A 26,476-nucleotide genomic window follows, 5' to 3' on the forward strand; every position below is an offset into this window, starting at 1 on the left:
CGCTGATGCGCTGGGGACCCCCTGCCGTGCGAGGGGTCCCGTCCCCCCTCGTGCCCGCACACACGAATCGCTCCCTGTGGCACCGGCGGCCCCGCGGTCCCGGTGCCGGCAGGCGGCTACGGCTCGGCCCCGGTGCCCCCGGTCCGCCATAGCGGGAGAGAAGGGGCGGGCAGGGAGCGCGGGGCCTCACCTGCGGCGGGGCGGGGCGGGGCCCCTGGAGGGGCGGGGCGGGGCAGGGTGGGCGGGGCCGAACGCGTCTGGCACCGCCCCCGCCCCCCCCCCCCCGCTCCACTGCCGCTGCCGCCGCCGTCTCCTCCGCGCCTCCAAGATGCCCGGGCAGCGGCGGGGACGCTGCCGCAGCCCGCTGGTAGGTACCGGCCCCGGGCAGCGCGGCGGGAGTGGGGGGGAGCCGGAGTGTGGGGCCCTTCCCGCAAGTGGCGGGCGGGGGGGCGGCTCCTGCCCTTCCCGGGAGCCGGTGCCCAGCGGCGGCTTCCGCCACCCCCGCTCGGCGCGACCAACGGCCCAGTGCGGTCGTGAACGCGCCCCGCGGGGAGACCGGGAGGAGGGCAGCCCCTTCCCCCCGCCCTCCCCCGGTGGCGGCAGCAGCGAGGAGCCCCGGGCTCCCCTCCCGGGCCTTCGTCCGCTGGAAGCGCGGCTCGTCCCCGGCTGCCTGTGGGAGGGAGAAACGCCGGTCCCGCCAACCGGTTTAACGACCCGGCCCCGGTGGAGCGGGCCGCGGCTTAGCTCCCTGCGCGTTTCGGTTTCCGGTGCTGCGGGCAGGGATCGGGGAGGGGATCACACACCCCACCTCCCCCCGGTGACAAAGTTCGGTTCAGTGGAAGTTCCGGGGTAACGGGGCTTCTCGCAGGGCGAGCGCTGGGAACGGGCGAGATGCGCCCGGCCCCGGGAGGCGGCTCCGGTGGTTTGCAGCTCCCGGCGCTGTGATCCCCGCGCTTGCACCCGAGCGTGGTTTTTGGCTGTGTCGAGCTGTCGGAAAACGCTCCCGAGCGACCCTCGGGAGCCGCCCTCCCTCCGCCCGCGCTGGGGTCGATGTCTCGGCTCCAAACCCACCCCAGCCGCGGGTTTCGGGGCTCTGCCGAGGGCTGTGCTGCGGCCCAGGGCCGCGCTGCTGAGCGGGTTCGCGAGTTTCTGGGGAGGGCAAATGGCTCTTGTTGCTCCGTAATTTCCTCAAGTCTGGACACGCCGGGGTGTTGATGGCTCCGGCTCTGCCTGCCCTGCCTGGCTGCCGCCCAGGCTTCCGCGCGCTCCCGGCGAGCCCTGGAACCTCGGCTGAGCCTTTGTTGTTGGAAGGCGGCTTCAAGGAGCCCGGCTGGGCTGGAGGAGCTCTGCGGCCAGCCCGAGGCCGGCAGCCGGTGCCCGCCGGGGCTCCCGGCCATAGGTCCAGCGGCGGGGTCACTGCTGGGCAGCATCCGGCAAGGGCAGGCGGTGCCAGCACCTGTGAGCGTGGGGTCGAGTGGGGCCCGAGTTGCTGCTTGACCCTTATTATAAGACCAGTGGTGCCCTTCCTTCCTCACCCCTGCTCCGGCGAGGCCGCGGTGTGTGGTAGCGCTGGGTCTGTGCTGGCGGAGCCCTTTGCCTTCCGTGGGTGCCCTGAGCTCTGCGCTGTGGCCATTGCTGCTGTGTTCCGTCTGCCAGGAGCATGCTCGAAACTCCTTGCTTGGCTCCTGCCCCTCACGAAGGGGGGGTAAAACAGAAGCAGGGGAGGCTGGTTGTGGCAGCCTGCCTGCCCCAGACAGTGATGTTGGAATGCTCTCATGCCCAAGGGTTGGGTATTCCCAGAGGATGCTCCTGGGAAAAGACAGTGAATGGGATAGAAAAATGAGGAGGGCACAGAAGCGGTTGCATCGGCTCACGCAGGTGGTGTTATTGCTACAGAGCCTGGGTGTGCCGGCAGCTCGCAGGCGGTTAGAGACGGGTCTGTGCCCTCCGGAGCCTTCTGCAGCAGTGGGTGCCAGAGCTGGGTGCCAGCGGTGTGAGGTGCAGCCAGGTGCTGAGAGCTGCCCCTTCTGTACCGGGGCTTGAGAGGCAGGCACGGAGCTGCAGTGGGTGATGGATTCCCTTCCCTTGCCGAGTGCTTGTGCTCCAGTAGCCTCGTTGGCACCAGCACAGCTTGGGGGGTGATGTGCTAATGAGTTGTATGTCACTGAATATATATGTGTGTATGTGTGTGTTTGTGTGTATATATATATACGTATGTGTGTGTTTGTAAGCAGGGTGGGATCATCCTAGAGACCACACGAGATCGATAAACAACTTATTTTTAGAATCAGGGTTGTCTTGTCTCTTGATCATCTCCTCCAGCTGATGTTTCCAGACCTACACGCGGGGTTTCGCCCTGAATCCCCTGGACCGTGGCTCTGAACAGGTTTCTGCAGCTGGTAGCTGGGGCCACTGGACCCTCTGAGGGGGAGGGTGAGGGTTTGAGCTCTTATTTCAGGTAAGCTTGTGGCTTTGGGAGTTGTCATGTCTCAGAGGCTGGTACTGGGGGACTGTGGCTCTCGGCTGTCCCATCAGAGCCACTGAAACCAGGTCTTTCTCTGCCAGCTGCACGGCTGGCTCTTTGCACAGAGCTCGTAACCGTGTGACTGTACCTCTGGAGGGAGTTGCTGCTTCCCATATTGTACCCACCTTCACTGGCTTGAAACCTCCCTGAGGCAGCTGCTGCCTTCTCTGGGAGAGCTGTCAGGATGTTAGTTCAGGAGGGTTTGTGGCTGCAGAGGGTGCTTCCCCTGAGCATCCTCCTCTGGAGGAACAAACAGCCCTGGGAAGGTGTGGGGTCAGGGTCTGGTCTCAGGGCCTGGTGTCCTCGCCAGGGCTTCAACCTGGGCTGCTACTTTTGCTTATTTTTAATGTTGCCCTCTGGAAAAGGGGCACATGTTGTGGCTGAACAAGCGCCTGGCTTCACCGTCAGCTCTTGCCCATGAGCAGCTCCATCCCTCCCTGCACTGGGAGGACGCGGTGGGGGAGCTGGTGCCCAGCCTCCCTCCTCCATCTTTCCCAGTCACTTCGCGGTGCTGAGCCCGAGGCACCCAGATGCCAGGGCAGGGAGGTCACAGACGGGAAGAATGGGGCATGTGTGCGCTGCTGAAAGCAGCCTTGTGCGAGGCGAGGGCTGTGGCGCCGGGAGCGGCTCATCGCAGGTCTGGGGCTGCCTTCCTGTTTTCTTACACGCAGAACCTTATGCTGGCTCTTCTGCCTGGCACCAGCCTCCCGTTCGCTGGGCATGGAGCAGGGTATGGTGCTGAGCCCCGAGCCGGCAGCTTGCCTCATTCTGGGTGGAGATGTGGGGCAGAACTGCAGGCACATGGCTGCAGTGGCACCCCTGGGGTGTGCAGTGCTTGGTGGCTTCGGTATCTGCCCTCCCCTTGTTTCTCGCCCAAGCCCAAGCCCAGCCGGCTGCAGAATAGCGTCCTTTGTGCCCCTGGACACGCTGGCCTTTCTCAGGAAATAGCCTATTGTGCTTGCTGGCATCGCCGGGCCGGGCCCTGTCATCGCCTCCTCTGGCTGCCCCCGCTCTGTCCCCCCACATGCACTGCGCAGTGGGCAGAGGAGCGGGTGCTGCCCATTGGGACCACCGCGGGGCTGGGGCTCAGAGTGCCTGCCTGTCCCTGGCCTGTGAAGTTAACGATCCGGGTTGCATGCTCTGCCCTATTGCTGGTGACCTGCCCCAGGGGGCCGGGGTGCCCCAGACCTGGCAGCCCTGCTGGGGACCTGCCTATGTGTGACCTCAGACCTCCTTGTCCTCTCTGCGTGCCCCCTTTCAGCGCCGTGGAGCTGGGCTGCCTTCCCGCAGCTTGTTCCCACGTCACCGCCTGGCCTTGGCTTCCTCCCCGAGCAAACAGCCCTGATGTGCCAACAGTGCCGGAAGGGCCGGGGACATCAGGACATCCCTCTGCTGCCCCTTTGCGCTGCTCTTCTCTTGCCTTTGGAGTCCTCCTCACAGTCAGGCTTAAGCTGTTGTCCCTCTCATGTCCCTGTCTCTGCATTCCTCCCCACAATGTCCCCTGTTCTGTGTGGGGTGCTTGTAAGGGCTGTGGCTGTCCCAAGCATCCCCCAGTGTCACATCAGTGGCTGCTGTAAGAGCCCGGAGCTGAGGAGGGGATGCTTCCCCCATTGCTTCCCCCATGACTAGGAGCATGGGAAGCCTGATGTGCTCCACAGCTCCAGGGCTGCTCCCTGCCTTGGCTAGGGCTGCCCGGGGACAGTCCAGGCGTGTTCAGGCTGTGCTGAACCACGGGAGCCTTTTAAACTGAAGTGGAAAAATCCTGTGGGATTCAGAGGGTGTTTCCCCATGAAAACAGTGTTTGTTATTTAAAGCTGCTTTGGCTGGATGTGTCCGAGTGAGGACTGTGCTTGCAGCTGCTGCAGCCTGGCCTGGCCTGGGTGTTGGCAGCCGGTTTGGTTTCCTTTCGGGCATTTCCTGCAGGATTTCCATGCTGCGGAAGGAAGAGGGTGCGGATGGGATCCGGTTCAGATGCGAGCTTCAGCCGGTGCCCTGTGACTGTGCTCTAATCAGGCAGACTGAAAGCAATGCTGGATTTGATGCTGTCACATTTGAGTGTAGAGAGAGTAACTAGCAAAGGGGGTGTTGTATGGTATATTCTTGTTGTTTGGTTTTGTGTTGGATGCTGCAGAGTTGGATGCTGCAAGTTCTCAGGTCTCAAACCTGCGTTTTGCATGTCTCGCTATCTGGGCTCTGCTTGGGAAACCTGGTAGCTTGTGAGAACTAACAGGAAACCTGCTACATCAGTGGGAAGCTGAGGCCAAATCCCTGCGATTCCTTTTGCAGCCCATGCAAGAAGCACTCCTGCAGGCCCGTGCTAGCTTGGCACACTTTGAGATGCCTGGGCTCTGCATGCCACTGCAGCGGGGTCCTGAAGCGAACGGGGCTCTGTGTAGAGCATCACTCCTGCTGTTTGTAACTGGAATTCAGGTCCAAGGGGGAAGTGGGTTAGGGTTAGGGTCTGTTTGTTTGTTCCTTGCTCTGCAGATGTGGGAGCCAGACTGCATCGGGGAATTGGCTCAGAAATTAGATTTCATTTTAATACACAAACCCAGTGTTGAGCTGGGTGACCGACAAGGAGAAAACTAACTTGAGGCAGCAGTCAGAGCCCTTCCTGAAGCGGGGCTTAAGCACAGCACAGTGAATGGAAGCTGGCTGAGGAGCTGTATGGAGTAAAGATGTGGACACGCACCCCTCTGAAGCTCAGCTGTGCAGCATCCTTCAGCAGCACGTCAGAGAGGACGTAGAATAAATGAGCTTTCTGCTTCTTCAGAGGGGCGCAGGGTGAGTTCAATGTGCCTCATGGATGGTCATCAGAACCCCACTGCATCTGACTGTGTGGCTGGGCTGGTGAAACCAAGGCAAGGTAAGGCTGTGTTGATGATGCTTGAGTGCCAGGTTGTCATCAGCATGGTTCGGAGGTTCATGCTTTGCAGCCCGCTCCTGGGCTGAGGAGAGAAACGCTCCTCCAGGCAGTTATGGGTGAGCTGAGCAAGGAAAGCAGACTGCATTGAGGAGTGATTTCAGTTGTTTAACCCAGCACCCATAAAGGTGGTGGTGGTGTGTAAAGAAGTCATTCAGCGTGCTCAGCCTCGGTCTGCTGCCTGCTCAGCTCTCAGAATAGCTGGGGAATTCGGATGAGAAGGAAGGTATGGATTTTCAGTGATGTGCAGAGAGCCGACTAGATTGGAAAAGACCTTTGAGATCATCAAGTCCAAGTGATGAATTGCTGCACAGAGGTGGCGATGGTCCAGAAACGTGCTCTGTCAGGGTCCAAAGGCTGCTGGGCAATGGGGGCAGTTGCCAAGGCAAGCCCGAGTTGGGGGCAAAGCGTGCTGGCCTGTTCTGAGCGTGTGATGAGGCAGTTTGAGGGGTGTTTTGGCCTTGAAACTGCTGCTGGTCTCAAGGTCACCCAGGGGTTTCTGCCACTGGGAGCAAGCCTTGTGCTGGCTGCGATGATGTGGTGCCCCCAGGAAGGCCCTTTTTCCCAGTCCCTGTGTGTTTTGGATGGTTGAATGCTCCAGGTGCAGAAGTGCAGGAGCTCTGGCTTGTTGCAGAGATGGGTTGGCTCAGGCCATGCATTGGCATCTCTGTTATCCCGGAGCGGGTGATGCGTTGTGGGAGCTGCTGGCGCTCTTCTGGCAGCATGTCCGGAGCTGCCTGCCCATGCCACCGCATCCTGCGCTCCTCTCCAGGGCACCAGTTGCTGCGTCTTCCCTTGGATCACTTGGCTTCAGTGTTCACATCGTGGTCTCTTCTCTGCAGGCAGCTCCCCAGTGCTGAGCAGAGTGCTCGGGGTTGTAGCACAGGGCAAGGATCCTGAGCTGCAGCAGGATGAGCCAGGCCCCACTGCGCTCACTGAGCAAGTTCCTGGCTTGTGCTGTGCATCCCGGTGTGGTCCTGGCGTGCCGGGACCTGGCGTTCGCTGCCGGTGCCTCTGCCCCTGTTGCTGGTTTTGCCTCCCAGAAATGGGCTATGGTTAGTTTCTGTTTTATGTTTTCTGCTTGGAGGTTTTTCCTAGCTCTGGGCGGCTCCAGCTCTTGCTCCCTGGTGCTGGAAGCATTCATGTGCCCCTAGGAAGGAGGAACTGGCTAGGCTGTGTCTTGCAGGAGGGTGGTAGGTGCCCAGCTGCATAACTCGGGGCCTTTTGCATGATGAGCAATGCCAGCCATAATGATCTCAATGCTTGGCATGTTCCTTCCTCTCCATGGCTGGTGGGTGGGAGATGTCCTCTGGGATCTCTGCTGGCCTTGTGACCGTGGCTGAGGTTCTCCTGAGCCCCTGTTTTTCTGTGCTTCACCTTTCAGGCTTGCTTTCCTTCTGGGAAATGTGTCTCTCACTGGTGAGGGCTGGGTCCTCTCCCAGGGACAGGCTCCTCTTCTTTATCCTCTCTGGGCTCCTCTTTATCCTCTCCTCAGTCCCTGATTCCAGACCTGATGCTTCCTGGTCTCCCTTGTAATTGCGGTCCTTCCCTCCCCATCCTGGAGCATCCTCCTGGGCTCAGTGCATGGGCTGCTGGTGTGCCAGCTCTGGGGAACTTGATTTCTGAGGTCGGTATTGCACCAGTGTGATTTTGTTATGCTTTGGAAGGAGGGAGCCCAGCTTCCTCTGGTTGTCCTCAGAGGATGGTTTTTTGGGTGCTGGCTACCGTCACCTTCCTGGCCCCGTGGGTGACACGTTGGCCTTTTTTTGACATGAAATATTTCAGCTTGTGTGCATCCCTTTTATCTGATTCCTGATAGAGGACCTTTAGCAGGCTTCATCTCGTGAATAATCATCAAGCAGCGCTGTCACCCTGCCTCTAGGGAGGTGATTCGGGCCAGGCTGCTGTGTCAGTGGTGCCTGAGTGATTTGTGTCACCCATCAGGATGCCACGGGGCTGCTGTCCCCTCAACGTGCAGGATGCCACGGTGATGGCCACAGGAGGGGATGCAGCTCCCAGTGGCCCCCCTGTGTGTGGGGGTGCAGGGAGGGTGTCTGGGCTTCTCTGTGTTGCTAGGGAAGCTGCTCAACGCTGGGCTGAGAAAGAGCATGATGTGTGTGGGCATAGAACCACAGAGTCACGGCCTGGTTTGGGTTGGAAGGGGCCTTAAGAGCATCTCGTTCCAACTCCCTGCCGTTGGCAGGGATGCCTCCCACTAGACCAGGTTGCTCCAAGTCCTGTCCAAGGCACGCTAAAGCCATGCCAGGTTGGCTGGATTTATATATAATATATATATGACCTTTTTAAACCACTGTCACTCCTGCCTATACCTTCTTAAGCCTCTGAGCACTTGTACGGTCCCTGCGTGTCCCGCAAAGCGCTCTGCTGTAGCATCCGTGGGATGTGCCTGCATCCACTGCTTTTACCAGCCATGAGCTTTGCCACCCGGCTCCCCGCAGGGATCGAATGCTCTCGGAGGCAAAGGTGCCTGAACCCGTCTCCAGCGGGACTCTCGGGGGTCTGTGATTATTACAAAAGCACTCTACGGAGCGTTTTCCTTTCTTTCAGATCATTAAAGAACACTTCAGAGTTAACTAGCGGGTATTGTGTGTGCTGCCTATTGTCGCTAAAAGCCGTGCGCTGCCTCCCTCCGGCAGCCCTCCGGCAGGGGGGATCGGGATGGCAGGAGGAAACTACCTTTGTAGTTAACTGTTTCATCTCGTGATCACATATGAGGAGACTGCAAGGGGCCGAAGGGGGACCTGCAGCCCCTGCGCGCCGGGAGCGTGGCCCGGTGTCCCCTTGGAGCCGGGAGGAGGGCTGCAGGTGATGCTCCATAGAGGAGGAGTGCTGCGGGTGATGCTCCATAGAGGAGTGCTGCGGGTGATGCTCCACAGCGGAGCTGCGGTGCTGGGGAGCACAGGCTGCTGCTGGGGACCCGGCTCATGGACTCGGCCGGGAGCGGTCGCGATCCTTCAGGAGGCAGGGTGGGATTGTGCCCTGGGATACAGCTTGTGCAGGGCTTTGGAGCGGCAGGTTCCAGGGGTATGCCCTGGTCTTTCAAACATCCTCAGCCCATGGGTGACCTGGTGAGCTGCGTGTTTCCGATGCGGTGGTGTGCTCAGGACCTGCCTGTTTTCCTGGTGATTAATCCCCCCCCTGGCACGAGCCATGGCATGTGGTGGCCGATGTCCTGCAGATAGCCTGGCTTCGGTAAGAAACCACCTCCTGGGTGGCAGGAGTGAGCGCCCAGAGGATGCCAGGTGTTGCGTGGCTGGAGGAGCATCCTGTGCTGTGCCACACAGAGCACGAGGGGCCACTGCTGTGAGTGTTTGGTGGCATCCAGAGCAGAGGGGGGACACGGGGCAGCATGGGCTGGTGGCTCTGCTGCAGCGGTCCCCTCTGTGTGGTGGAGCCTCCTCGCTGCAGAGCACCAGCTTCTTTGCATGGGTATTGATTGCCTTGTCATGGTGCTCTGAGAATGCCCCGGGTGCTCGGGGCAGCACCAAGGGCTCCTGTGAGCGTCTCAAACACGTTGCTGCTGCTCGAGCGGGTTGTGCTGTGCCCATGCACCCCTGCCCTGTAGCACTGAGCCATTCCCGCTGCATGGGCCTCATCCCACCTGCATGCGGTGTCGAAGTGCAAGGACCGGCCCCCAGGCTCCAAGCGCGGCCGTGAAGCGGCACAAACACGACTGCAGAATAACCTCGGAGATAGGTGGAACCGGCTGGGAAAAGCTGAGTGGGTTGAATCGGTGCTTTATTTCCTTTTTGTGACTGGAAGTGTAAAAGTGCTTGTGTGCGGGAGCGATTGAGAGCTGGAGAGCCCTCTCCAAAGGGATGCTAATAGTTGCCAGTCACCTCGGGACCGCAGGAGCATTTAGTTTGAAAGGCTTCAAACGACCTGTTTAACGAGGTCAGCGCTGATGTCTCATTCTGCAGCTCTGGGAGGAGGATGTGGGAATCTGGCTGGCTTACAGAGCCCTCCCGAGGGACCAGTGCAGGAAGACAGCTAAAAAACTTGCCATGGTTTGAAAACAAGCCTCGGTTTGTCCCTCTCCAAAATGAAGAGGAGGCAACTGTAGTGGGGTCTGCAACGCGATGTACCCTCCCTCCTGGAGCCCTGCAGCAGCATGGGAGCTTCCTGCGGGTTTGGTTTGGCTGGTCTGGCACTGCATTGGCACGGCACTGGTACCGTATTGCTGGCTGTACTGTGCTGGGAGCGAAGCAGGCGTGGAACATGGGTGCAAACTCCAACTCCAAACCTTCTGCCCTGGGACCCTCGGTATCTGGGTGCCCTGGCATGAGCCCAGCTGGGAAGATGCTGGGAAAAATGCGTGTCCAAACCACACACACTAGCCTCCTGTTGCAATGGGAAGCCTACAGCAGTGAAGCCCTGGGCTGATCCGGGTGCTCTGGTGTTGTGTGGCTTTCCTCCTGTTCAATAGCTTGTGTCTCACCAAGGGCCATGGACCAAGCTAGACCATTCTGGGTGCCTCTTCCTGAACATGGCAGGGGGAGGAGGGTGGTGTAGGCTGAAATATCTGCAACCTGCATTGTTTCTGCACTGGGGATTCATGCCAATTATTCCCCATTGTCTTCAGTTCCCGCAGGAAGCCTTGTTTATCCTACCCCTTCCCAGGAATGCAGCCTCCAGGAGCCTGTGCAGATATATTTAACCTTGCACAAAGCAGCACAATAGCCTTTGAATTCCCGACCCTGTGGCATCCGTTGGAAGCACTGCATTTGGTGGGTCTGGGATTTGGAGGCTGGAGCTGGGGCAGCCCAGTGAGGCTTTGGGCTGACTGGAGGCCCAGCCTCCAGTGAGCAGCACGTGGGATCAGGATTGCTCCTACCAGGTGGGAATGGCCCTTTTTCTGCCGGCAGCACCTGAGCAACGAAGTGGGACTGAGGCACCATGGCGGGAGGGTCCATGGGCTCGAGGAGCGGCAGCAGCACGTGCCTGGAGATGCTGTAACCCTCAGCAGGGTGAGATGCTGGTGGGAACCTCAGTCCGAGCTGCAGCTCCTGGCCCTTCAGAGGCCGTGCCCTGCTCCAGCCTTCTCCCTGCCCTGCTGCTGCCTGGTGCACTCTGATGCGGAGCAGGGGCCCCAAGCACTGGGCTGGCACCGCCAGCTTGGTGCCTTCACGGGGACAGGGCTGCACTGTGCAGAAGCCCCTCTTTGGATGGGGATCTGTCTTGGTCCAGTAAACACCTCTTCACCATCAGCATGAGGGTCCTTGGGGAGCACTGGGGAGGAGTTGGCTCCTCACTGTGCCATGCTTGCATCACAGCAGCAGCACCAGTGCCTTCCCAGGTTTGGGTCTGTGTCTTCTCATGGCTCTTTCCCACAACGGACTTTGCCATGAGCCCAGCCTTGTCATCACTATGGTCGATTTTTCAGCACCTTCTCAGCCCAGCTCACTTTTGGGGAGCAGAGTTGTTTGTTGTCCTGCAGTGAGACTTGGTGGTTCAGTAGAAAACACTGAAGTGCTGATAGCTCGGTCCCCAGAAGATGATCATCCCCAGTACAGCCCCAGGGCTGTGAGCGCTGAGTGGGTGCTGCTTCTCCAGCCTCCAGAGAGGCTGAGGGGTCCTCCCTTGGAATGTGCTTCTCCTTGGCCACCCTGCCCCTCCAGGAACATGGGGGGTGTACCCCAGTGTCCCAGCCACCTTGCCTTGCTTCTGGCTTAGTGAAGGAGCTGAGCTGTCATGGTGGGTGCAGGTAGGAAGTGGGGTGGGGGCTCCTCTCTCTCTCTAGCTCGTGGCTGTGGGACTTGGCAGTGCCCAGTTGGGTCTCTGCCAGCAGCAGCAGTCTGCAGGGCTGGATGTGTCTCTGTGCATCATCCACTGGGGGGATAAGAGCCAGGACTTGCTCATCAGCCTCACGAGACAAGGAAAGGTTGTTCTGAAGCACCAGCTGCTGCCGTGCTGCACTTGCGGCCGTGCCCTCCCCTCGTCCTTGCAGGGCCAGGGGCTCTGGCTGTTGCAGGGATGATGCCAGGCTGGAGCCGCATTGCAGCCGCGGCTGAGGAAGAGGGGAAGGACACGGAGGTGCCGGTGCGCTTGTGGAAGGCTTGGATCAAAAGGCTGCTGTGATGTGTGCTGGGGAGCTGCCGGTGCCGTGTCCCTGACAGCAGCGAGGACGAGCAGGTGGCGGGGGCAGCAGTGACGGCCGGAGAGGTGCGGGAGAGAGATGGTGAGACCTGGAGCAGTGGGTCAGCAGGGAGGGGACGGGGGCCTGGGGGCTGCTGGGGAGCGGTGCCCGCTCCAGCTCGGTGCTGAGCCAGGGCCCCAGCTGCTGCTCAGTGCCCGGGCTGGAAGCGGCTCGCTCCATCTGTGCTGGCCCGGGGAGTGTGGAGCTGATCCCAGCGCTGCTGCACCCCCAGAACCATGCACCTGGGGGTGTCCCTGGCTCTGGCACCGGGGTGGCTGCGGAGCTGTGGTGGCAGCGGGACAGGGGTTGGGTTTTGGCAGCTCCAGGCAGAAGCATGCAGCTGAGGAGGCTCAGATGGATGGACCTGGTGCAAGGAGGTGGCTGTGATGGGCTGTTGCCTGTTTGGGGTGAGCCTGGCTGCTGCAGTCCCTGGTTCTACTGACTGCTGGAGTGTGGAGAGCTCTAGGGAGCCGCAGCATTCGATGGGAATCAAACCCAACCGTGCTGCGAGTCAGAGGGGGACAGAGATGCCCTGCGCTGCCCAGTGTCCTGCCCACTCCAGGCCACTGCAGGAGGAGGCAGGGGAAGGTTTCCATGCCACATCTGTGGGAACTGACCCGTAAGGCTCATGGAGGAGAGGGTACCTGATGTGTCCCACTGCAGTGTGGGGTTTCTTTAGCCTACTCTGGCTGCTGAGCATCCACACCGCGTGGTTCTGCAGGAGCTGGTGAGCAAGGCACAGGAAATCTGTGGTCTTCTTCTCATGTCAGACTTCAAACACATGGTGGGCACGTGCTGTCCTGAGGCCTCGTGGGAGCACTCAGGGAGCTGCTGAGGTGGGCACAAAGGTGAAACCTTTGCTTCAACCAGGACATAATAGGAGAAAAGGAGATGGTCTTCATTTGGTGCCTGCCTCTCGTGTCTTCGAGGTAGATGAGGTCTCTCCCTGGTGGAGGCATCATGGGCTGTGGTTGGAGCATCCTTGTCCCCTGCAGGTTCTCTGGGACAACAAGCTCCTTGGAGCAGCTCCTGCTCTCCAGTGAGCTCCTCCAGAACGGAGCAGCGCTGGGCTCATGCTGAAGGCTTTGCCTCACGGGTGAAGCATTGGCTCCCTCTGTGGGGGCTGTCCTGGGCGCTGCTGGCCTTGGGGTGCTTCCAAGATCCCCACAAAATCCACAGAATGTGCTGGCGCCTGGGACCAACACCAGCATTATTACACTGTGATGCTTGTGTTCCTGTGCAGTCCTGACCAGCCACCACAAAGAACCTTTGTGCTTCCTCCCTCGCCACAGTTACCAGCAAATCAGCCACCAATTGTTTAACCTTTGGCCAAAATGTTGTCTAACTTTTGGCTCTCCTGTTCTCACCGTTCCTCCCTGTGTTGTGCTTTGTGGATCTTCAGTTCACACGGGGGGAATCAGAGGTGGCTGCAGATTCATGCTGTGGCCAAAACGAGCAGTGTAATCAATGGATGTCTGCATGGCTGCAGAAGTGCCATTGGCCATTTGAACCATGGGAGAGGCTCAGGTCCGGCACTGGCGGGAGGGGAAGGATGGCAGGGGAAGGTGCTGGGTTCTGATGATGGCTTTGGGGCCCCTGCTGGGGACAGGGCTGCTTGTGCATGTAGAGGATAATGGTGACGGATGCTGGGGGCTCCTGGAGCTCCTTGACAAATGGAGAGGTGTTGTTGGGATGAAGAGGGAGAGAAGTGAGGTGGAAAATGTAGCACCCCAAAGCAGAGCAGCTTGAGCTGCAGCCCGAGTGCTGCCATCACTGCTGCTGCTGCAGAGGGGACAGCAGCAGTGGCCGGATGGACGTGCTGGACCAGTGATGTGCCATAGCTTGGTCTGTGCTTGTGTGTTGGTTGCCAAGGCTTGTGCAGGGTTTGCATAGTGGGAATAGCCCCCTCTTAGGACTGGGTAGGGAAGAACCCCAACCAAAGCCAGTTGTGCAAGCTGCAAGGACAGATGTGCTTAGGGGATACCCCATGGTGTGGGGCCCTCCCCAGCCCTGGGAGCCCTGCTCCGACACTGGACCCTGACGGGAGCTCAGGAGGGGGATGAGGTGGTGAAGCGGAACAGTTCCATCCCCTCAGTGAGGACAGTGAAGATGGAATTCCAGGGACAGGGGGGATAAGGCACTGTGCAAATGGAGACATGAACCAGCAGCAGCTCCTTGGCGCCAGTGGGCTCCAGCCAGCTCTTCTGGAGCGGGTTCAGCGACGGAGACAGCAGAAAGTAATCTCTCATTAAAAGCTGTTGCTGCTTCATGGGAGCGCAGCTCTTGTGCTCTGCCCTTCGTTTAGAGAGGTACAAGAGCTGAGGGAGCTGCAGAGCAGCCAGCTTTATTTTAGCACCCAGCAAATTGGCTGGGAAAATGCTTAAGCTGGTGTGGAGATGCCTGTGCTCCAGAGTGATGGATTAAGAACAGCAGCGCGTGGCGGCTGCACAGGAAATCCAGTTTAATCGGCGTTGGGTTTTCCTGCTTTTTCAGGATTGTGATAAGGTGTTTGGGAGGGCAGCTGGGACCTGAATTATCAGATTTCTTCAGGCAGCCTCAGACAGATGCCCAAGTTATGGGGAAGCTGTAGAGGCAGGAGCTGCGGGAGGAAAGGCCAAGCTCCGGGGGGGGCTTTCAGCTTTCCTGGCTGGAATTGGGTGACTCTTGGTGTGAACTGGCTGGAGGAGCCTGATTGAGCTCCCCGTGTGCTCCTTCCTCAGACAAGAAGCTGGTGCTGGTGCTAATCACACGCTTGGGGCTGTTTGTCCTCATGGGACCTCTGTTCCCTGGGGGCAGCCCGGTGCCAAGGGCAGGGTTAGGGCAGGTCGTTGGCAGGCTGCAGGTATGTGGGGCTGGGGGTGAAGGGCAGCCCCTCTGCCCCCCCCCACTGGAGGATCCTGCTTGCCCAGGATGGGGGCTCCGGGGCTGGGCTGTGGCTGCCGGATGAGGGTTTCATTGCTCCCGAGCAGGGATCCGGTGCTGAGCTGGTTCTCCTGAGGCCAGCAGCGAGCACGCAGACAACTGCTGCCCAGATCTGCTGTCCTGCTGTCGGGAGCCAGTTAAGGAAAGGGTTGCCATATTTGATTACATGTGAGTCTAACGTGCGGGTGGAGCAGCACCGCGGCTGCTCCCAGCCTCGCTCTTGGCTCAGCAGTGCTGCAGCCTTTCTGGGGAAACACAAACACAACAAGGGGGGGGGGGGGAAGAAAGAAGAAGGAATCACACTTGCATGGAGAGCATCAGCCTGCAGCATCAGCCGGTGCCTGATGGGTCCGGAGCAGAGCTGTTTGCCCTGTGGGGCTCTGACAGGTTTTGCTGCAAGAGAGAGCAGGAGGAATTTGAGGTGAACACACAAACCCTGGTAGGAGCAGGGGCTGGCAGAGGTCACAAGGGGTTGCTGCAGCAGAAGACCGGTGGGTGGGTGGATGGATGGATGGATGGGCATTGTTGGGTTTTATATGCCCTGTAACACTTCAAGGCAGTGGGAGCTGTGTTGTCCACCTCTGCAGAGGCTGGTGCTTTGCTGTGCGCAAGGTGCACTGACCTGTCACCATGAAATGGTAGCAAAGCCAGATGGATCTGGGACCAGGGGTTTAGCATCATAAGTGCATTTTTACACTCCCTCTATGCTAATGCATGCAGAGCACTGAGAATCACATTCTCAATAAAGCTATCCCGTGTCTGGCATTGGGGGGAGCTGGGTGCTCCTTGGGCTGTGCTGTGGGCAGGGGCAGGAGGACCCACCTCAAGACATAGTTATAGCCAAGCTCAGGAATTGAAATCATGGCTGTTGGTTTTAAACACAGATACAATGAGTTGCACTGATTTTAGGTATCTGAACTCCATGGCATGGGGCTTGCATGGGGTGGGTGGGTGAGCAGCAGCATCTGGCACCAGAGGCTGTAGGGAGACCACAAGGAGAAGGAGGAATTTTGGGCTGCCTGAAGGTGGTCAGAGGCATCAGGGGGAATTTTGGGCTGGCTGACCCTGTCCCTAGGTGATGTGCACCGGAATGTCTCTTCCCAGGTAGTCAGGATGATGATGTGAGCAGCATCCCCTCCTGCTGGTCTTCTCTCCTTTTCCTGGTGGTGAACCTCTGCATCGCTGATGATGCACCTCTGAGCTTGAGGTAGCAATGAAGCACGTTTGGCTTTGATCTTGTAAAAGCAGTAACTGGGGAGAGGCAGTAAGAGAACCTTTGTATTGAATGACCCTTGGCAGGGCTTGCTAAGGATGCCCCATGCGGCCCTGGAGTTCCCCGCACTTGTGCTGCTCCCAGCCTGCATGTGGGATTCAGAGCCTCTCAAGTGAACTGTGACTGTGGCTTTGCCTGTGGGCTGAGAGGTGAGAGTGGGGAGGCACGGAGCAGCACATGGGGTGGTGTGTGTGACACCCATGGGGAGGTGTGTGACACCCATGGGGAGGTGTGTGACACCAGTGGGTCTGTGTCTGTTTGACACCCATGGGGAAGTGTGTGTGACACCCATAGGGATGTGTGCGTGACACCCATAGGGATGTGTGTGTGACACCCACGGGGAGGTGTGTGACACCAGTGGGTCTGTGTGTGTTTGACACCTGTGGATCTGTGTGTGTGACACCCATGGGGAGGTGTGTGACACCTGTGGGTCTGTGTAGGGAGGGCAGGTCACAGTGATGCAGACCTCCAGCAGCACGGTGCCTGCTGGCAACCGCATAAAGCTGGTCATTGCTGCCGTTGTGCCGAGCTCAGGCACGCTGTGGGTGCACTGGAGGGATCCTGCTTGTCTCCGTGTGTTGTGCAGTGGGAGAGATCCCGCTCCAGTGTTCCCAGAGCAGAATCTGGGTTTGTAACATCAGTGCTGTGTTAAACCGCCGGTGCTCGCTGTCACAGCCCTGCCCGGCTGCTGGGGATGTGGCCAGGGCAGCCGGATCTGTGGGCACAAGCAGCATGCAGGGCTGTTTGTAACCCGTGTTAATGTTTTATAGTGCTTGTGCTGAGGGAGTTGATGACTCTGGAGCGAGCAGATTTTAATCTAATCAGCTATTCCTCGTGCCACGCCAATCCCGGACATCAAAGGGAACATCAAAGTGGGAGGCATGAAAGGCTTCAGCGGCAGCATCGGCTGTGTCGCCCAGGTGCAGGAGCCGCTGCTCCAGCCGCTGGTGAGGCTCTGCTCAGCTGCGTCACATCTGAACGGTGCTGTCCCAGGAAGGAAAACAGGGTTCCCGCAGGAGGGGCCCTGGGGAGCGAGGCAGAAGCCTGGTTACACGCTTTGCATCCGTTTGTGGCCCTGGAAGCAGCAGAGCCGGGTGGGAGTGCATGGGAGTGCTTCGTGGGGACAGCCCTGGAGAGGAGCAGCAGTGCTTAAGGTTTAAAGCACAAGCAGCAGGAGGAAGTGTGCGCGGGCTGCCCAGTGCTGCGGTGGTGATGGGGGGACATGGATGTGCTGCGGGAGCTCCTGGTCCCACAGTGGGGCAGGGATGGCTGCTGCAGCCAGTGCAGGTGGGACCACGGCCGGATGCGATCCCTCCTGCCACATTCCCATTGCTGAGATGGGCTCTGAGGCTTGGGAAAGGCACCAGGGGCTGCGGAGAGGAAGCTCTTGGGAGCCTTCACGCTCTGCAGCTTCTGTGGATGCAGCTGATCTTCACTGTGTCTCTTGGGGGAAGGTGGGGAGAGAAAAATGTGTATCTACATAAATATGTGCAAGGCTCACTCAGGCAGGCCCTGATAAGGCTGCTGCAGCATCACCATATCTAATATCCAATTGCTTAATTTTATAAGCCTCTCGAGCTGGCGCAGGGAAGAGCTCAAGATCTCCTCCAGGCACTGGTGAATCCCATGCCAGGCGGATGGGAGGAGAGGCTGTGATAGGCAGGGCGGGCACGGGCAGGTCCCGGCAGGGCACCCCAGGGATGCACCGATCCCAGGCGCTGGCACGAACCGGCACTGGGCAGGGTTGGCCAGTCCCTGCCATGCTGGGATTGCTGCTGGCACCGTGTACTGGTGAGGCTGGAACCAGCCCTGGAGCATGTGTGGGCATCGCTCAAGGCCCTGGAGCTGCTTGACAGGAGGAGCTGGATCACAGGATACCTGCCAGTGGTGGGACCCACTGATCCTGCCATGGGCTGCAGAGGGGCTGTCGATGTGTGCCCCTGTGCCCACTGCAGCCGGGATGGGAAGGGAGCTCAGTGCCTGCTGGGTGCATGGAGGGGACAGTGCTTGGGAGCACGTGGGGACAAGGGCCAGCTCTCAGGGTGCTGCAAACCAGAGCTTGGGAGCAGCGTGACAGCGGGTCCGGTGACTGCAGGGAGCCCGTTTCCAGCCTCAAGCAGAGGGAGTGATCTGGAACAGGAGCATGTTTGCCTCCCGCTGGAATTGGTTCCGGCATCCCTGGCTGTCGCTGAGGTGCAGCAGAGGACAGTGGAGGTGGGACTCCGCGGGCTGTAATTTCCCTGCTCCTTCTTCCGTGCCCTGCTCCAGCAGGCGGCACAGCGCGGGGGGACAGTGCGTTGGAGCTCCCTTCCTGCTTTGCTCAGTTCCCAGGACACAGTTCACGTTTCTCCCTCCACCAGAAGGAGATGGAACCATGTGGCTGCTGGAGGGGACAGCCGGAGCTGTATCTTTGCCGTGCAGCGTAGCCTTTCCATTCCACACAGAAGCCAGCACGCTCCCCCCGCTCCTGCCTCGTGCTTGAGAGAAGAAACAAGAAATCATGTGGTTTCTGCTGGGTTTGGCTTCAGCCTCGCTCTCCAAATCCTCTTCTCGGCTGGGCTGCAGGGTGATGGGAGCAGCTTCCCACTGCCCCTTGCCCTGAGCATCTCTCCTGCCCTGCAGCACCCCTGGGTGCTGCTCTGAGCCAGCGGCTTGGCTCGGGTGGGTGGTACCACAGCTTGTCACCACGGCAGTGGGCTCGTGTGAGTCTGGCTGGGCTGTGTGACAGCATCGGGGTGCTTCAGAGGTGATACGTCCAATGTCCCCTGGCTGGCTGTTTCTGCCCTGGAGAGCCTCTGTCTGATACCTTTGCTCTTGTCTCTGCAGGTACCAGCCCACCTTCCCTGGTTTTTGATGCTGAACCCGGATCGTTTTAACTAAAGATGGAAACACTGGAGTCAGAATTGACCTGCCCAATCTGCCTGGAGTTGTTTGAGGACCCCCTCTTGCTGCCGTGCGCCCACAGCCTCTGCTTCAGCTGCGCCCACCGCATCTTGGTGTCCAGCTGCTCTTCCAGTGAGTCCATCGAACCCCTCTCTGCCTTCCAGTGCCCCACGTGCCGCTATGTCATCTCCCTCAACCACCGGGGCCTGGAGGGCCTCAAGAGGAATGTGACCCTGCAGAACATCATCGACCGCTTCCAGAAGGCATCCCTGAGCGGGCCCAACTCCCCCAGCGAGAGCCGCCGCGAGCGGACGTACCACAGCAGCCCAAGCATGTCGGTGGCCAGCGAGAGGATCGCCTGCCAGTTCTGCGAGCAGGACCCGCCACGGGACGCGGTGAAGACCTGCATCACCTGCGAGGTGTCCTACTGCGACCGCTGCCTGCGCGCCACGCACCCCAACAAGAAGCCCTTCACCAGCCACCGGCTGGTGGAGCCCGTGCCCGACGCCCACTTCCGAGGGCTCACGTGCCTGGAGCACGAGAATGAGAAGGTGAACATGTACTGTGTCGCTGACGACCAGCTCATCTGTGCCTTATGCAAACTGGTGGGGCGCCACCGGGACCACCAAGTGGCATCCCTCAGTGATCGCTTCGAGAAGCTGAAGGTAAGTGCCTGGCGAGGCGTCCTGGGGCTGCTGGTGGCTGCGGATGGTGCTTGGAGCAGGGGCTGGCGCCAGCAGCACCAGCACCTCTTGCTCACGGCAAACAGCTGGAGATGCGCAGGGTGCAGCTCATGGGCTCCTCCAGGACCATAGTACTGGGAGGCTGAGCTGGGTCTCATTTGCGCAGTCAGAGCAAAGGCTTTGCTGTTTTGTTTTCCTCCCAGTGCGTGTGTGCCGAGCCGTGGCCCCGGCCCTTCTCCCCAGTGTCACCGGTGCCCTGCGGCTTTGCCCTGTCCTGGGAGGGCTGAGGTGTAGAGGGGTGGCATGGGGGACCCACCATCGTGGTCCCCTCAGGCTGCTGTGCTCAGGCTGTGCCTGTGCAGCCTTCCCAAAGGATGGGAGCAGGATGTGGGCATTTCCTTCAGGCTGCTGTGTGGGGGAACCCTTCTGCTTTAGCCATGCCTGAAGATCGCTGTGCCCTGAGGAGTGCTCTGGAGGGCACTTCTGTGCCCTCCTCAAGCAGATTGTCCAAGCTGCTCCACTGTGTGAGGAGAGGCTGGGCACCAGGAGCCCTGGGGTTGGATGGGCTGGGAGCAGCCCTGCATTGGAGGACTTGGGGGTGCTGGTGTGAGGAGAACAGGACAGCAGCAGCCACACATGCTCATGGGAGACTGGTGGGGATTTGGGACTGCTGAGGATCCCCGTTGTCCCATTGCCTTTGCCTCCTTTCCACCTGTTTCCTGCCAGGAGCAGTGCTCCCATCGCACAATGATCCATTGCAGGAGCCTGTTCTCCACTACAGCCCTGATTTCCTCCCGGCTGGAGTGGCAGACACAGGCAGTGGTCCTGCCCCTCCGCTTGCAGCACATATTGATCCAGGCGGAATGGCTGTTCTGCTGCTCCTCAGGTAGGAGAGAGCAAACTCTCAGGGATCCCTCCGGAGTACTCAACTTCATTCGTATGCCGTGCCTGTGCTGAACGTGTTGCGAACCTGGGTGGGTGAGGTTTGACCTATATACAGGTAGAAATCCCTCTCCACCCCCCGTGCGTTCACATGAGTCTGCAGGATGCTTTTCATTCTCTTTTCATTTGATAGTAAGAAAACACGTAGCTGGTCCCGTGCAGCGCCAGGCTGGTGTGACCACCACTGTGGTAGCAATCCTATCCCTGTTATAACCCTGCTCATGTGCTTCCAGCCGCTGCTTCCTTGGTCCTTTCTCCCCTGATGTTCTGGGCTCGTTCCGACCCAAAAATCTTTTCCTGGCTCTTTGTCTTGGTAATGTTTTCAGCAAAATCGAGCTGTTTGCTCCTGTGGGCTTTATGGGCAGAAGCAATTCTTCTGTCCCTGTAGCCAAAATACAGAACTCTCTAGTTTCCTATGTGCAGACCAGATTGTTTCATCACAAAGCGATGCCTGGACAGAAACCCTCCACAGTGCCCAGCTTCCCGCTGGTTCCACTCCTGCCCTTCTCCAGACCCCCAAGCCTGACAGCCTGAGGTGGGAGGATGGTTGGTGCTGTGGGATGCTCCGGGCTTTGTTCCCACCTGTGTGGGATCTGTGTCCCGGTGGGGCTGCCCCATGGCATGGGGGCTGGCGTGTGCCGGCGGAGGAGCCTGTGCTGGTTGGTATTTGCTGTCAGGCCTCGCCTTTGCAAGCTCCTCGCCGCGCTTCCCGGTGCACGTAGCCGCGCCAGCAGCCCCATCCCTAGTCCAGGACATTCTTTTTCCATGAGGAAATGTCTCAATTAGCAAATTGGGAACCTTAGAGAGAAACGAGCGAGGATGTTTGTGCGCAGCAAAACCTGAACCCTTTCAGTCCGTTCCCCCTGAGCCGCCTGTGTCAGCCAGCCAGGCAGAGCCAACAGGAAACACAGACCTCTGCCAGCCCCAAGTGTGGCCGCAGCCAGCCCGGTTCTGCGGGGTGCCAGAATCCTGCGTTTGTCCCTTTTGAAATAACAGCCTTAAAAGCGGTTTTGGCCATGAAGGGAGCTCTCTGCATGCAGCTTTCTTCCGGTGCTGTCAACCCGGGCTGGGAGGAGGGAGCGGGTGGCTGTGGTGCCTTGGGTCTGCAGGGATTGCTTCCTCCTGGTCCTGGCTGCTCCATAGGGACGCTGGTTATGTGTCTGTATGTAACCCCTGCCTCCAGCTGCGTGCCCATCGGGCATGCTCTGGGCTGCTCTTTTCCTACTGCTCTCCCCCAGCTGCAGCACTTGCACGGGATCAATGCCGAGCTCTACCAGCAGAATCAATATTTGCATTAGTGCTTTGTGTTGTCTTCCTTGTGCAGCCTCAGCCTGTAGCTCTGGCCACAGACCTGGCAGCAGTGAAATCCTTGCAAGCGCCTGACATACTTGAGGGTGGTGGGATGCTGCTGCCGGGAACCGCAGCGAATGGAGCCGGTGCTGCCCCACGGCTCTGCACCTCCCTCCTGCCTCTGAGCTGGTGGTGGTGGACCTGCTGTTGATGCTGTTAGTGGAGTAGCTCCTGAGCAGCTGTGCTGTGCTGTGCTGTGCTGTGCTGTGCTGTACTGGGGCCATGAGCCCTGGGCTGCAACTGCTCTTCAGCTCCAGCTTTGATCCCATAGCTCAAGGGAGCTGGAAACACCTTTCAGTCTGGAGGTTTTGATGGAAAATTGGGTTTTGAAGCAAACAACTTCTTCCTGTCAAATGGCTGTGCTTCCCATGACTATCTGTTGGGAAATTCCACCCCGTCCCCCCCCCCAATTAAGGAGAGCTAAACCCCTTGTGTCTAAACCATAAACCATCTCCCAGTGCTCCCCGTCCCCTCTGAGCTGGTTTTCCATCAGACACCCCCAGTGTGTGCCTGTGGCCTGCTTTTCCCACAGAGGCTGTGCAGCAATCTGCCTGTCGCACATTACACACCTCAAGGTGCTTTGGGAGCCATCTCTAATCCCTTCAGCATGTTATGGCTTTTTATTTTGTGCGTTGTCAACTCCGCTTGTTTCTGTTGTAAAGAAGCAAGTGGTTTTCCTGGCCTGTGGTGAATCCAAGTTGTGAATGGGGCTGAGGCTTGGGACCTCCCCGCAGGTGTCACATCTTGCCCGTTCCCTTGGGATAAAGGAGTTCTGGCTGGGGTTATGCTGCTGTTCACCAGCATGTAACTCTGCACATGCAGCCCCTCCACAAAGCAGCTCCATTGCCGTGCTCTCCACCTCGGACATCAGCCCACCAGCTCCAGCAGCTGCTGGCAGGAATGCTGCAGGCACCAAGGATGCTGACGGTGCAGAGGAGCCGCAGTTGTTTCCAACCCCGGCCATCCAACACTTGGGTTTGCTGTGGCGAAAACATCCCCATCTTTTGAAGGCAGACAGGGAGGGCCTTCCCGCTTCCACCTCCTTTGCTGGGACTTGCAGCCCTGGCGCTTGAGATGAGAGATGTGAATTTGAGGGACCATGTGGGATGCCGGGGGGGCGGGCTGGAGGTCGAAGCACCAGCATCATGGATCCCTGGGAAGGCTCCTCACCAAGGGCTGTCAGCTACACGAGGGAACATATATAAAGGGGGAGTGTCACGAGGATGGAGCCAGGCTCTTCTCAGTGGCAAACAATGATAGGACAAGGGGCAATGGGTACAAACTGGAACACAAGAGGTTCCACTTAAACTTGAGAAGAAACTTCTCAGTGAGGGTGACGGAACACTGGAACAGGCTGCCCAGGGAGGTTGTGGAATCTCCTTCTTTGGAGACATTCAAAACCCGCCTGGACACGTTCCTGTGTAACCTTATCTAGGTGTTCCTGCTCCGGCAGGGGGATTGGACTAGATGATCTTCTGAGGTCCCTTCCAATCTCTAGCATACTGTGATACTGTGATACTGTGAACAGCTCTTTGGGTAGGAAAGTGCTTCGTGACAGAGGGGCTGTTCCCCAGAGCTGCTGCTGCGTGAGCCTGGCTGGGGGTGCTCAAAGTGCACCAGGATTTTGGTGCTTGTTCTCCTTCCCAGTGTCTTCGGGAAGGGTTGGGATGTTTAGCTCAATTGGTGGCAACGAACGTCTGTCGGCTGGGTTCACAGGCTGAAATCCACATTAAAGATCAAATTAAAAACGTATGGAGATTAAAAGCACAACTAATGGCTTGACCTAGATAAAGCGTGCGCGGGGACACGGTGCTCTGTGTGCTGGTCGCTGCAGTTGTAAATGCAGATGCTGGAAGCTCAGAGCTCTCTGAGCACTGCCCTGGCCCTGCCTCCGCTGTGCCAGGCACCAGGAACGCTGCAGGGATGCCCTGTGAGGGGGAGATGGCAGCAAGAACTGCTGGGACCATCTCCTCTGTCCAGGGCTTCCAGTGGCCTTAAAGACTCCCTGCTCTCTGCTTCTCCATCTGCTCTATTCCCTTTGCGGGAACAGGATAAGGGCCAGCTCAGAGGAGGCTTTTCCTTTGCTGTTGCGGAGGTTTCTGTTGATTGACAGGTTGGAAATGCCAAAAAAAGAAGAGAAAGATGTGTTTTGTAACACTTACATCCACTCTTCGCTGAAGGAAGAGCAATAAGCGGAGTGGAAAGCCCGGTGTCTGTGACGCTGCCTCCAGCGGGTTTGTGTGAGTGGGACTCAGGATTCAGGGACAACCCAGAGCTCCCCGTGCCAGACAGGCAGGAAGCTGGTAGTTACTGCAAGGCTCTGGAGAGAGTGAAGGGGTAGAAGGATGAGGAAAAGCCCTCCCTTCCTGCTGCAGTGTAGGACTTCTTCACCCTGGGACTCGTGAACGGGTTCTCACTTGCACTGTGTGAATCACTGAGATTGCTGCTTAATGTATAATGTACCGTGCTGCTGCCACAGGGCTAAACTGACTTTCCAGATGTATCTGTACGCATTTCACCACGCAGAGAAGGGTTAGCTGAGAACAGGGGTTACAGCTGCGGCTGCTGTGACTGCTACACACAGCGCAGGGCTGCACCAGCAGCGGTACAGAGGCTCTGGATGCTCTGTTGCAGCCAGACACATGTGCATGCTTCCCTCTGGACCGCTTGAGGAGGGGATGTGACTCCACCTGAACTCGCCCCGGCCCACGCTCATGGTGGTGGGAGCCAGGACTGTCCCTGCTCTGGGGATACTGGTGGGGTGGCCCATGGTCGCCTGCAGGTGTCGCAGTCCCAGGGGTGCTGCAGAGAGGCTGTGAGACCCCCTGATGCAGCCTTGGCTGAGTTCAGGCTTCCTGTGGCAGCTGCGGGGCTGGTGCAGATGAGTTCATCACTTGTAGCTGTGCCAGAGGGCCAGGTGCCCACAGAACGAGTTGCTGCAGCACAGCTCTTGCAATCGATGGGTGTCCTGGGACAGGCAGAGCCCCCACTTCCCCTGCCAGCCTCCTCAGCAGCCTCTTAGTGCATTTTGTGCATGAGCCCAGGCATCATCTCCACTCCCCAGCAAGCTCCTGGGCTTTCCAGCACTGGCTTTTCTCCTAAGCGAGGTAGACACTGTGTGATGGGGGAAACCACTGTGTTTTTATGGTTATTTCAGATCGAGTTTGTCACCTATGACTGGTTACATGATCTTGCTGAGCAGGGGAGAGCTGTCCCCCAAAACAGGGTCCCCAGCCCAGCATTATCCTCTCCATTGTTCTGTTTACAGTGGCAACCTTGCAGAGCAGCCAGCACTTACCTGATGTTGAGCATAGGTAAAAGAGCATCTCACTTCATCCCTGCTTCAGATAAAGGCCACTGGTCCCCTGCCAGGACCCCTCTGGCAAGTCACGGGTGCCTTTCATGTGCTGTGTGGTGGGCGCCAGTCATTGCTGTGGGGTGGGTGCTGAGACTGCAACTGGTGCAGGACCCCTCATTGGGAAGCTGAAAGGTCCTGGAAGATCCATCACATCTGCACGAGCCCAAGGCACCGGAGTCCCTCCCAGAAACCTGCTATTAGGGAAGGGTTTGGGTTTATCTTAATCATCAAACTGCACTATTGTGGCTTGTGAGACATGAACCTGAGCCCTGTGCTAGCGAGGTGCATCTCTTGCTTTTTCTGACGCCATGTTCACATCCAGAGTGCTTTCATTGTTACTGTCTCCAGAGCACCTTGAGCTGGAAAATGAAAGTGCAAAGCTGTGCAGAAACCACTCAGTGACGTGGTGGTTGGGGTAAGGCCTGAAGGATTCATCTCCAGCCTTTGCCCGAAACTGGGTCTATTCTGGAAGAGGCGAGATGGTAAATAGATGGAGTCATTGTGAGATAACTTTAGAAAAGTGATGCCACCTCCCTGTACTGCAGCCGCCTTCCAAATGCTGCGGTTTCCATGACCCTATAGATAAGCAGGGCTGGAAGTTCAGGATTTCCACTCTGAGATCTTTCCTTTGGGCGGAACCGGGCGCAAGCAGGTGCCCAGGTTCTGGGGAGGGGGGGACATGACACAGGGAGGTGGTTGTGGCAGAAGTTGTTGCATGGGCAAATTAAAAATTAACAATTCATGAGCACATCAGATCGTGAGTGCAGCAGCTCCCGGGCGCTGGGGTGCAGCCCTTGTTCAACTCCAAGCCGATGCTTGACTCTTATGCAGTCATTTAACTGGAGGGGAATCATACGTGTAGAGGTGATGCCCGTGCCTCCTGCCAGCGCCGGAGGCAAGAGGCAAAGGCAGCATGGGGCAGGATGGGCAGGGAGATGCAGGCACTGAAAATCCCCAATGGGCAGGATGGGAAGGGAGATGGACACTGGAGGTCCACGGTGTCCTGCCCAAAGGGGCTGGTGGAAGAGCTTCGTGCATTGCAAGGGAAGCAGCTTCCTCCCTGCAGCAAGAACCTGGGCTCATGGCCCTTTGTGAAGGTTTTTGTGCTTACGTACTAGGCCTTGGGGCTTATAGGGTGCTAAGAAAATGAATGATGAGAAGAAAGCAGTCTCTGGCTCCCACTTCCTTGGAGGGTGATCTGTCGCTGGGCTTCAGAGAGACATGAGAATGAGAAGGAGACCATTGGTCAGCAGCCTGTGTCCTGCTGGGAGATGGGAGGTCTGGTGGCCTCACTCAAGTGTTGCGTTTGGGAGATGCTGCCTATTGCTTGTGCCGATGAGTCTCACTCAGAGCTCTGCTTTGCACGGCCGTTGGGTGCTGGGTGCTGCAGACCTGCAGTAACACCTTCGAACACTGCAGGAAATGAGGTCTTGAGCATCCACAGAGCCCTGCTGTGCCTTT

General features: G+C 58.5%; 1 protein-coding gene across 1 annotated transcript in view; it reads left to right on the forward strand.

Annotated features, from left to right (window-relative positions):
* The first annotated feature begins 275 nt into the window (after positions 1-275).
* MID2 (midline 2) overlaps positions 276-26,476 on the forward strand; it is a 62,119-nt gene continuing 35,918 nt past the window's right edge. Inside the window, exons 1-2 of the mRNA XM_061368960.1 lie at positions 276-367; positions 18,626-19,347. Of these exons, the coding sequence (XP_061224944.1) occupies positions 18,682-19,347 (666 nt within the window). The 5' untranslated portion in view covers positions 276-367; positions 18,626-18,681. The remainder of the gene's footprint in view (positions 368-18,625; positions 19,348-26,476) is intronic.

The sequence above is a fragment of the Neopsephotus bourkii genome, unplaced genomic scaffold, assembly GCF_033783945.1.
Source record: "Neopsephotus bourkii isolate Nb327-2 ecotype Australia unplaced genomic scaffold, CSIRO-AGI_Nbou_v1 NB_1468, whole genome shotgun sequence".
Taxonomy (NCBI): domain Eukaryota; kingdom Metazoa; phylum Chordata; class Aves; order Psittaciformes; family Psittacidae; genus Neopsephotus; species Neopsephotus bourkii.